General features: G+C 41.2%; 1 protein-coding gene across 3 annotated transcripts in view; it reads right to left on the minus strand.

The window, feature by feature from the left end:
* Nucleotides 1–431: 431 nt before the first annotated feature.
* The window catches only part of IFT81 (intraflagellar transport 81), a 61,017-nt gene continuing 48,782 nt past the window's right edge, over nt 432–12,666 (minus strand). For all 3 annotated transcript variants that reach the window (XM_050923920.1, XM_050923919.1, XM_050923921.1), the window contains exons 15-19: nt 10,492–10,578; nt 8,226–8,297; nt 8,043–8,128; nt 3,015–3,060; nt 432–1,993 (exon numbers count right to left, since the gene is read on the minus strand). In XM_050923920.1, coding sequence (XP_050779877.1) covers nt 1,811–1,993; nt 3,015–3,060; nt 8,043–8,128; nt 8,226–8,297; nt 10,492–10,578 — 474 coding nt within the window. In that variant the 3' untranslated portion in view covers nt 432–1,810. The remainder of the gene's footprint in view (nt 1,994–3,014; nt 3,061–8,042; nt 8,129–8,225; nt 8,298–10,491; nt 10,579–12,666) is intronic.

Here is a 12,666-nt window from a genome sequence, read left to right on the forward strand (position 1 = left end):
CTTACACAGCAGGCTTCCCTCCAAACCCAGTGAAAATCTGCACAGGAGTTAATGCTGCTTAACTCTTTGCAGCTTCTACCTATCCTTGGAGAGAAGGTTAGTGTGTAGCTGTGGAGAAAGAGTCCCTTGATCTATCCTGAAGGGGAAAGAGGAGCCAAGGGGCAGGGTCCCACATGGGGATGAGATGGGACTGTACCCCCATCTCCAGGCAAATCTTAGGGTGGTGCGGTATTTGAAGGCTTTGTTTTCTTAGCATGGCTGCAAATACTTTTTGTTGCCAAAGGCAGAATTTGGAAATAACTCTGTGAAGTGAATCTGAGCTTTTCAAATGCCTTTTTCTTCTAAGGCCCAGCAAACTGCTTGCCTTTAATAATGACTGTTCAATTACTTCTATCAACTAAAGAAACTTTAAAAAAATTACAAAGCCACACTATAGACACCAGATTTTATTTTTCTTCTACTTCTGTTAAATATATTTAATGCAAATACAGATTAGGGAAGGGGTTCACACAAAAAGCAGCAAGTGGATGTATAGTTAAATATCAGAGAAGGCTAAAATACTTGCTATACCCAAAGTAACACTGAAGGTACTATTAAAAATTAGGTCAATTTTATTTCAAACAGGATAGAAATTTCCAAATGGCTTTTTTACAGGCCAAAAGAAATTATGAAAAGCAGTAAGAATTTTGATCTCCATGACATAACCCTATAGCTCTGACCCTTGTCTGTTTGGCCAAGGAGTGCACAGCAAAAATCAGGAGGGGTGAAGGAGGGTTTCAAACCATTTTTGCACTCCTCTGATCCTGGGCCAGCTGTGCACCAGATGGATCCCCTGATGTCTCTCAGAACAGTCTGAAGGCTGCCAGTGACCTCCAGGGACTATTCTGACAACTAGTCAGGGTGCAGGGAAGTCTTGTCCACAAACACTTTTCCCATACCCTAATTTATGTAGGAAGAATTGGGCCAGATCTACATCACTGGAGGATTGCCCCTACACTGGGACGACCCTCCTGTGGGCAGCTATCACTGCTTTAGAATCACTTTGCATAAATAAAGCAGCACAAAGCTGCCTCAGTGCAGGGGAAACCCTAGGCCTGTATTTCTTACTAGGCCTCAGTTTAAGTTTTCATGAGGGTAACATACAATCACAGGGCAAAGTTAGAAGACAGCACATATTTAAAAAGAGAAAAAAATGGAAAAAGCTCAGAACCCAAGTAATTGTTCTCAAATCCTGCTTCTGTCTTTGTGCCAATGAAGGGTCCGTCTGGCAGCACAATCAGTTTACTTCAGTTGTGTAAGGAGATTGGGAGTAGAGTGTGCGCACCTTTAGCATGGCATGGAGCTTGGTTCTGCAATGGCTCCATGCTTACCAGCACAGAGTGAATGAATTCGGGCAAGGCAGGAAGGAGAGGGCCGAGCTAGGAAATGGGTGGACCAGAACTTCCTATCCTTCCCCCTGAGAAATGTAGTGTTAGGGCTACAGTAGCAGCTGAAGAGCAGCTCTACCAGCTTTCTATGGCCTTGGGAAAAGATTCCTTCCCATTGGTTTCTTTGGGAAGATCCATAGCCTTTACAGTGAAATTCACCTCAGTGCAGAAGCCTCACAGAAGACCCTCCGTGTGACTTAAGCCGTTAACCTGGCACTTAAATAATATAAAGGGCTCTCTGCATAGGAGTTAATTTCAACTTTATATTACCCACTGAAAATAAATAATTTAAAAGTAACCTATGTAGAAACAGTGAGAAAACAAAGCAATATTCAACTGACCTGAGGAAATGACAAGGTAAGAAGCAGGAATTCTAAACGAATTCATAATACCAGCCTATCCTCGCCACCTTCCTGAATGACTTGACCAACAGAAGTTTGATTTTGTTGCTTTAGAAAACACTCTCTCTTGCACTCCATCAGTTGCTCAAAATCCCGCCACATTTTAGCTTGCTTCATATTTGGTCCATGACTTTCCCGCACAGCTTTTTGTTTCTCTCGTAATTTCTGTTATAAACAAATAAAGTTACTGTATTTCAGATTTTTGGATAGGTTCAAAATGACAAACGTTAGCTTACATAGGTAGTCTAATGTGAATAAAGAACATTTCCTTTCCGCTTGAAACATTAATAATATTCAGTTAAGTTCAAAAACATTCCTTGTAAATGGATATGCAGCATTCTCTGTAAAATCTTTGATGTGTGTGCCTTGTCTAATGTTAGTTTTATTGCAGCTCCTTGAAAATAACACCCCATTTTTATATAGTGCAACTTTACCCTGTTGTGTTCCCAGTTTCTCTGTGGGGAGTCCCATTTGTTTTGTAAAAGTTTATTTTAAAAAATCAGTTCACTTCCAGACTGAGACACTGCATAGCAAGTTGCAGCCTGTAATGGATTCTGATCATGAAGTTATATATCCTGAAATTAAACTTTTACAAGAGAAACTGCAATTAATTCTCAACTGTAGTGACACAAACTTGTAAAATTCACTCACAAACTGACTCAAAGGGAAAACTAGAGAGGAAAAAGAAGACATTCTGGTTGAAATAGTATGGCTAAGACCCTCACTAGCCTGAACTTCACATGTGAATAAACTTGGACAACGGCTTTTGTTAACACAACTACATTGAAGATGTCATTAGCCTTTTCTAAAGATAAGACTGACAGCTCTAAAATTTATTGACTTCAACAGGTTGCTTTATATACGACTTCAGATTTGAGCTGGCACAGTTTGTTATATCTACGTTTCAGTTTCTTATCCAAATGGTTTACAGGGAATGTGCTGTTGTGTTAAGCTGTTTGACTATCTTTTACAAGAAGCTCATGCTATGCTCTGTAGGAAATCAAATTCTGAAGGGTAAGTGTGATATCTTTGCAGGGGATTCATTACTGATGCCAACAGTAATGGAGTTTTCTGTGTTCTGCAATATGCTTTTTAAAAGGATGAGCACAGTTTTGAACATTGAACCTAATAAAAGTATGAACTGCAACATGTTTGTTCAAGTGAAAAAACCCAAACTCATCCTTACCTTCCCAAGGTTTTCTTGTTCAAGGATCATTCGTGTATATTGTTCTCTAAAGAAGGTACATAACAGTTATCATTGTAATTAATTCTAAGTAATAAAACATTAATTCTACAAGTGGGGGAAAAATGGTAGAAAGTTTACAAAAAAAAGTGGTAGAAAGTTTACAAGTATAGCCAGGGTGGGGATAGATCAAAATCTAAGGGACCCGAAATAAGAAAGTCAAAAGAGTGAGATGAAGAAACATCTTTATCATCAGGCTTCAGGACTTCTTTGACCCCTCATAATTGTGCAGTTGGCATAAAATGCTATTGAGGAATGGATAAGGTCACTGTTAAGCTTTCAGAGCAAGTTTGATTTCTGGGGTTCCCCACGTGAAGTCTGGGTACATGGCCCCTCCCGAATAATGCATGGTTGAGATCCTTTTTAATACTGCATTAAAGTCGTCAGTATTCGGAGACTGCTCAGCGTCATACTTCTGTACGAAGGCCATACAGTGTCCCAATCCAGACTGCTTCGCTCATGGGAATAGTGTCATTGGAGCAAATAGGAAGAACAGTGTTTGGTCTCATGTTTGACAAAACCTAACACTGGTGGCCTGATTTTCAAAAATGCTGAGCATCCTGCAGCTCCAATGGATTTCAATAGGAATTGCTGGGTGCTCAGCACTTTTGAAAATCAGGCTTCTTATTTAAGTGCCCAGAGATAGATACAGGAGCAGAACTCTTGACATCCAATATTAAAAATCTTGGCCTGTTGCTGACATTGGTGGATGAAGCTATTCCCTTGATGTATGTGAAACCTGACAGCATGATATAATACGCAAATCGTAACAAATTCTGATATGCTGTTATGCCCTTATTTAAATATTTTTCAAATTTAGGTGAGATATTAAGAAACACGATCTCTTTTAAGAACCAAGTACGATGGTGTGTAACAAGTACACTTAGCTGCAGAGGGTTTGGGAGTTCATGGAACACAGAGTGGTTCAAATATCTAAAGAACTTTCAAAATTGCTCGGCATGGGGAAATCCTAGTTTCCAAAAGGATAAAACACATCAATAAACCACACAGGTTGTGCTAGTAAGGTATTATCAGGCAAGGGTGGAGGATCTGCTGTGATACATTCCCCATTCCCATTGATTACTCCATCTTTGAGCTACAGTACATTCTTTGTATCTGAGGGGTAGCTGTGTTAGTCTGGATCTGTAAAAAGCGACAAAAAGTCCTGTGGCACCTTATAGACTAACAGACGTTTTGGAGCATGAGCTTTCGTGGGTGAATACCCACTTCATCAGATGCATGTAGTGGAAATTTCCAGAGGCAGGTATGAATTTGCAGGAAAGAAGCAGTCTAGATTCGGGGTATGCTATCTACTACCCAAGATCCACAAACCTGGAAATCCTGGACGCCCCATCATCTCTGGAATTGGCACTCTCACTGAAGGACTGTCTGGATATGTGGACTCTCTACTCAGACCCTACGCCACCAGCACTCCCAGCTATCTCCCTGACACCACTGATTTCCTGAGAAAACTACAATGCATTGATGATCTTCCCGAAAACACCATCCCAGCCACCATGGATGTGGAGGCTCTCTACACAAACATCCCACACACAGATGGAATATAAGCTGTCAGGAACAGTATCCCTGATGATACCACAGCACAACTGGTTGCTGAGCTCTGTGACTTTATCCTCATGCACAATTATTTCAAATTTGGTGACAATATATACCTTCAGACCAGTGGCACCGCTACGGGCACCCGCATGGCCCCACAATATGCCAACATTTTTATGGCTGACCTGGAACAACACTTCCTCAGCTCTCATCCACTCATGCCCCTTCTCTACCTATGCTACACTGATGACATCTTCATCATCTGGACCCATGGGAAGGAGACTCTGGAAGAATTCCACCACGATTTCAACAGCTTCCACTCCACCATCAACCTCAGCCTGGACCAATCTACATGGGAGGTCCACTTCCTAGACACCACGGTACAAATAAGTGATGGTCACGTTAACACCACCCTATCCCGAAAACCCACCGACCACTATGCCTACCTTCATGCCTCTAGCTTCCATCCCGGACACACCACATGATCCATCATCTACAGCCAAATGCTCGGGTTCAAATGCATTTGCTCCAACCCCTCAGACAGAGACCAACACCTACAAGATCTATGATACCCACACGAGGAAATAAGGAAAAAAATCAACAGAGGCAGACGTGTACCCAGAAGCCTCCTGCTGCAAGACAAGCCCAAGAAAGAAACCAACAGAACTCCACTGGCCATCACCTACAGTCCTCAGCTAAAACCTCTCCATTACATCATCAGTGATCTACAACCCATCCTGGACAATGATCTCTCACTTTCACAGGGCTTGGGAGGCAGGCCAGTCCTTGCTCACAGACAACCTGCCAACCTTAAGCATATTCTCACCAGCAACCACACAGCGCACCATAGTAACTCTAACTCAGGAACCAATCCATGCAACAAACCTCGATGCCAACTCTGCCCACATATTTACACCAACGACACCATCACAGGACCTAACCAGATCAGTCACAACATCACCGGTTCATTCACCTGCACATCCACCAATGTAATATACACCATCATGTGCCAGCAATGCCGCTCTGCTATGTACATCGGCCAAACTGGACAATCCCTACGTAAAAGGATAAATGGACATAAGTCAGATATTAGGAATGGCAATACACAAAAACCTGTAGGAGAACACTTCAACCTCCCTGGACACACAATAGCAGATTTAAAGGTAGCCATCCTGCAGCAAAAAAACTCCAGGACCAGACTTCAAAGAGAAACTGCTGAACTTCAGTTCATTTGCAAATTTGACACGATCAGCTCAGGATTAAACAAAGACTGTGAATGGCTAGCCAACTACAAAAGCAGTTTTTCCTCCCTTGGTGTTCACACCTCAATTGCTAGAAGAGGGCCTCATCCTCCCTGATTGAACCCACCTCGTTATCTCTAGACTGATTCTTGCTTGCATATTTATACTTGCCTCTGGAAATTTCCACTACATGCGTCTGACGAAGTATTCACCCATAAAAGCTTATGCTCCAATACGTCTGTTAGTCTATAAGGTGCCACAGGGCTCTTTGTTGCTTTAGTACATTCTTTTAGCTCCATGCCATCTGATCCTGGCTCCTGCTCTCTCAGCACAGTAGATGTGTTAGGGGCCGGAAAGGGGGTGGCTGGAGAATGTTGTGCTCTGGCAACTCAGAATCATTCTAGCCAGTGCGTGAGACTGCTCTAAGCTGTGCTAGGAGCCAAACTGGCCTGGCTATTCCCACCAGATCAAAACGGCAGAAAGCCACCTAAAAGCTCCTCCTTCCTATTAAGCTCACTGGATGTTACTCCGGCACAACTAAGAACCTGGCCCCAGGATGTGTTTTTTGTTTGTTTTAAGTAAAGCTGCTTATTGCAAATCAGTGATAAAGAACAAGAACCCTTTTTTCATGGTAGTCTTTTTCTTTACTATTTATAATGATGACTGGAATGAATGCAACTTAATTAGAAAAAAACCCCAACCTTTATTTTTAGAGAATAAAATTAACTTTTCACATTCCTTAGTACTGACTGTATGGAACAGAGAATTTATATCCAATAAAGAGGGTCAGAATTAAGACTTTTTTGTTCAATATGTTATTAGGAAAGTGCTGTTCTATTTATGGTTCATTTTAGCTCTGTTTACATTCCAGTGCCCAGTGAAAAGACATACCCATTCTGAAAGGAGGCCTAGAAACTCATTTTCTCTCCCTATTTTGCATTTTGTAAATATCTGCATATCAAAGCCTTCAGTATACTTATAAATGTGAATGCTTTCTGAACTCACAGAAGGTCAAAATAAAATGTTTATAATTTCAGAGAAACTGGTACCTTATCTAGCTTCCTTTCTCATGTTTAGCAAAGGTTCAGTGACACAGTGACAGGAGGACAAGTGGCAACGCTCCACTCAAGTCTTACTCCCAGTGCCCAGCATCCCATAACTCCACTCACCATGTTCCAATTCCCACATTTCCCCTACTTGCTCCTGTGTTTGCCCAATTACAGTTACTCGATTCCATGAAACCATTATTGACAGACGGCAGTAGGGTCTGCCATGTGCCGTGCACTTTCCACACACAATGGAAGATGCAGTTTCTGCCCTAAAGAGCATCCAGTCTTATAAAAAATAAGGGGAGCTGAGTGGTGGAAAGGGATACAACATACAAAGAGATGAGCAGATGAGACACATTTGGAGGTTGGTTTGTGTTTTTAAGTTATATTCACTAAATTCTCTTCACCCTCAACTTGGCTCTCTCACTTTTCTCCTACACCAATTCCCAGTTTCAGTTCTAGTGTACTAATAACAGTCCCTCTGTAGAACATTCGAGTTTTTCTCTGCACTTAAGTGACTGGTTATTATTATTAAATATTGCAGTAGCATCCACTTGTGTCTGCTGGGGTAAATGGTATCAGGAGGGTACAAGGAACAACACAATTCTCCTATGGAGCATAGGCACTCCTCCTTTCAAGCATCAATACTCGTGCTCGCTATCGTATCAGACTGGCAAGATCTGGTCAGGATCTGAGAACAACATATGCTATACTCCCTTGAAAAGGTGATGAATTTGCTGCTTCAGTGTGCACTTTCAGGAACCCCTGGAGGAAATCTGGCTGACTCTCTCTGTCTGACTCACCCATATTTCCTCCTTGGGCTTAGCTGCAGCAAGACACCTCTGCATCCATCTCCAACGGGAACCTGGAGTTAAAAGCTACTGTTTAGCCTATAGTCTCCAACACAAAGGGAAAGGTTTTGAGTATGTTTGAGAGAACTCCTGGATATACAATAATATATTTTGGATGTAGGATACTTATTTTTTGAATTATTATAGTATTTTTAAGCTTAGATGGTGAATTCCTTCTTCCAGTTCAAATACCAATGAACAAATTTGTAACGTCAGGCTCAGTTTATAAAAATCCTCTGAATTAACACACAAGAGACAGATAAGAACATTTACCTAATTGCTTTTCTTCTGTCTTGTGGATCTGGGGAAACATATGTCTTCATCTCATCTTTAGCACGTTGAAGTTGTATTTCTAGATTCTAAAAAGAAACACACAGCATATTTTAGATATATACCACCTTTCCTACTTAAATATTCTCACCTACACAAGTTTAGACTTCTCTCTTGTGGACTTACCTTTTTCATGCAGTTAGTATGATGATAGCAGCTTTCTTCCTGAATACCCTCCTCACGCAGCCCTTTTACCTCCTGCAGTATGAGAACAGTATATTTTATTAGGCAGGATTCTTGAAAGTCCCCAGCAGATAGACTGATATTGTACAAAGTACAACTGGAAGTGTTTAGGGCAACATCCTGCCATAATTTTGTGTGCACAATTCTGACTGCAGTCAATGGCCCTGACATTCATGTGAATTAGTAATTGAATTCCCCTTGCTTATTGTGCAAAGCCCTGTTCACTGCTTTGGGCTCAAAATCTTTGAATTCTATAAAGATTACATCCATTTAAATTTGAGACAGTCAGCACTCATCAGTCATGAGAGAAGCTTCATAAGAAATTACCAAGAAGTTAAAAAAATATTTAAAAGATTTCTCAACCAAAAGATCTTAAAATTCTGCAGCAGCAAGTGAAGGTAATGCACATCACCATGTACTGTTCAGTTCTTAAATGGTGAAATCATTTGTGTTTTCCAGTATTAAAGATCCTTTTAAAATGGTAATGAAAGGATTTTAAAAAATCTCTTTGGCCCCTTAATGTTTTGTCTAGACTTGAATTTTCAGTCATGTTCTAACATGTTAATCGATTACCAGTTAACACGTTCAACTAACATGATCATAATTTCTAACACAGACACTTCACTTTTTCAGCTCACAAAAGCTTATGCCCAAATAACGTGTTAGTCTCTAAGATGCCACAAGTACTCGTTGTTTTTGCTGATACAGACTTAAACAGCTACCACTCTGAAACTTCATAAATGTGTTCCAGGACTCAAATCCTAGTTCTTATTAATGTCATAAGTGTTTGTGTCCTGGAACACATTTGTGAAATGTCTACATCAGAAGGTACCATCATGTTAGCTAACATGTTAATTGACAATCAATTAACATGTTAGAATAGGACTTAAAATTAAAGTCTAGACAAAACTGTTAAGGTTGGTCTCCAGAAATAGAAACTAGACCAGTACAAGGATGTTTATACTAGTATATCTGCATAGACACTGGGGGATTGCACGGATTTAACTACATCAGTTTCTAAATTGATATAGTTAAAGCAGTTCAAAACTTGTGTGTATATAATCCCTGGTTTTGACCTGGTCTACACTAGGATTTTACCTCAGTAAAGGTACATCTCTCACAGATGTGAAAAATCCACACCCTCGAAAGAAGTAGCTACACTGATTTAATCCCCCGGGGCAGACGGTGCTAGGCTGACAGAATTCTTCCGTCGACCTAGCTACTGCTTCTTGGGAAGGCAGATTACCTACAGCAATGGGAGAACTCCTCCCATCGACATAGATAGTGTCTACACTGAAATACTATCAGGGAGCAGCTGTGCTGCTGTAGCATTTTAGGTGTAGACAAGCACTTAGACATGCAAGTATGTTTGTATATTTATAAAAAGTGATGTCTGTAATCTATCCAATATGTAAACAGACACATTTTATAATCATTTTTAAAATTCTCAGGGAAAACAATTACTCTGTATGCCTATGGATAGCAACTGCTTAACATTTCATTACATTTATCCATTGACCATTGGTTTTGTTTTGCTAATTTAGTGAAAATGGCATTCCAGTTACATAAACATTTGAAGATTTCTTTTGGTAATAAGTCATTAACATTCAAACAGCCAAATGCTATCCTAGCAGGTGCTACATGAGTGAGCAGGGATTCTGGCAGATGCATCTTCTGCAAAAAGAATTTTGCTGATCAGGACAAGATTCCATTGGATGGGCCTGGAAGACCCACTCAATGCATTTGTAATGCTCAAACAGGAGATGTGTACAAATCCAGATAGTCCTAGGCAGTTCAGGATGTGTGGAGCTGGAAATGCATAGGTGGGGGGATATCTATCAAGTCACTCCCAACCTGTGTGCACAGGGGTCTTCCTTGTCCAGAAAGCAGAGTGTGTGTTTATCCCAGTTACAAGGGCATCATTCCGTGACATTTCAATGGGCGGTTTTATCCCTCCAATCCCCATCTCTTCTCTGGGACCCCCATTTTATAGATGGTGAAATGAGGCACTCAGAGGCTTAGTGACTTTCCCAAAGTCACACAGGAAGTCTGTGGCAATGCAGGAAATTGAGCCTGGGATTCCCACGTCCCACCAGTGCCCCACTCACTGGGCCATCCTTCCTGTCCAGAGACGAGGTAGGGGGAATTTATCCCATAATTATATATATTCTTCATAGAGTTTGTAAATATACAGTAATAACAATCTTACCTGTTCAAGTGTGGAGCGATTGCTTTCTAAACCTGCTGCACAGCTGTCATACTGGACTTTTTTTTCATCACATTCTTGGGTTAACTCCTGGTGTGAAAAGAGCAAAAGGTCGTGTAAATGAAAAACTTCAGTCTAATAACATAAGGCACCTAAGCAATATAAGTTCTTGTCAATCTCACACTTCAACCTCAGCTATTGGCACACTCAGAGTGTCTTACATAAACCAAGCAGATATACAAGTAGAATTACAAGGATATCACTTATAGACTCATAGACTCATAGGTCAGAAGGGACCAATCTGATCATCTAGTCTGACCTCCTGCACAAGGCAGGCCACAGAACCCCACCCATCCAATTTTATACAACCCCTATCCCAGGACCGAGTTATTGAAATCCTCAAAAATGGTTTGAAGACCTCAAGCTGCAGAGACACCACCAGCAAGCGACCCGTGCCCCACGCTGCAGGGGAAGGCGAAAAACCTCCAGGGCACCTGCCAATCCGCCCTGGAGGAAAATTCCTTCCCGACCCCAAATATGGCGATCAGCTAAACCCTGAGCATGTGGGCAAGAGTCACCAGCCAGCACCCAAGAAGGAGTTCTCCGCAGCAACTCAGTACCCATCGCATGCAACATCTCCCCGCAGACCATTGAGCAGACCTGTCTGGTGGTAATTCAAGATCAATTGCCCAAATTAACGATCCTATCATAACATCCCCTCCATATACTTATCAAGCTTTGTCTTAAAGCCAGGAAAGTCTTTTGCCCCTACTACTTCCCTCGGAAGGCTATTCCAGAACTTCACTCCCCTAATGGTCAGAAACCTTCGTCTAATTTCAAGTCTAAACTTCCTAATATCCAGTTTATACCCATTCGTCCTCGTGGCTACATTAGTACTAAACTTAAATAATTCCTCTCCCTCCCTAACGTTAACCCCCTTGATATATTTATATAGGGCGAGCATATCCCCCCTCAGCCTTCTTTTGGCCAGGCTAAACAAGCCAAGCTCTTTGAGTCTCCTTTCATAAGGCAGTTTTTCCATTCCTCGGATCATCCTCGTAGCCCGTCTCTGAACCTGTTCCAGTTTGAATTCATCCTTCTTGAACATGGGACACCAGAACTGCACACAGTATTCCAGATGGGGTCTCACCAACGCCGTATACAACGGTACTAACACCTCCTTATCCTTGCAGGAAATACCCCGCCTGATGCATCCCAAAATCGCATTTGCTTTTTTTAACAGCCGTATCACATTGGCGACTCATAGTCATCCTGCTATCAACCAGTACCCCAAGGTCCTTCTCTTCCTCCGTCGCTTCCAACTGATGCGCCCCCAACGTATATCCAAAATTCTTATTATTAATTCCTAAATGCATGACCTTGCACTTTTCACTATTGTATTTCATCCTATTTCTATTACTCCAGTTTACAAGGTGGTTCAGATCTTCTTGAATAGTAACCCTGTCCTTCTCCGTGTTAGCAATACCCCCCAGCTTCGTGTCATCCGCGAACTTTATTAGCACATTCCCGCTCTTTGTGCCAAGGTCAGTAATAAAAAGGTTAAATAAGATCGGTCCCAAGACCGATCCTTGAGGGACTCCACTGGTGACCTCCTTCCAGTCCGACAGTTCACCTTTCAATACGACCCTCTGGAGTCTCCCCTTTAACCAGTTCCTTATCCACCTTACAACTTTCATATTCACTCCCAGCTTTTCCAATTTAACTAACAGCTCCCCGTGCGGAACCGTGTCGAACGCCTTACTGAAATCTAGGTAAATTATATCTACCCACTTCTAGCCCTGCATATTGGAGGATCAGTAGTATAAACTACAACATAACATACAAGTTTCCTTTTTATATTTATATCCAAAGTCTTTAACATAGTGGATTCAATTTCTAAGTTGTTCACAATGTGTCAAAGGTTTTACTTGCTCTTTAAACATTAAGCTTACAAGATTGTTTAGATTATTAATTATGTTCCATGTAAATACAATTTTGTTGACCTTTATTTACATTTTAAAACAAGAATAGGTTGGCCTTGCAGAAAGAAGAAATTGATGTTGCATTAAAACTTTTTAGCAAACAATCAAGTTATTGTACTTCCATGTACAAAGAGTACATATTGCTACTAAACCACAATTAGTTATCCTGTATTTGCAGACACATGTTTTAAAATGA

The sequence above is a fragment of the Gopherus flavomarginatus genome, chromosome 15 (assembly GCF_025201925.1).
Source record: "Gopherus flavomarginatus isolate rGopFla2 chromosome 15, rGopFla2.mat.asm, whole genome shotgun sequence".
NCBI classification, from domain to species: domain Eukaryota; kingdom Metazoa; phylum Chordata; order Testudines; family Testudinidae; genus Gopherus; species Gopherus flavomarginatus.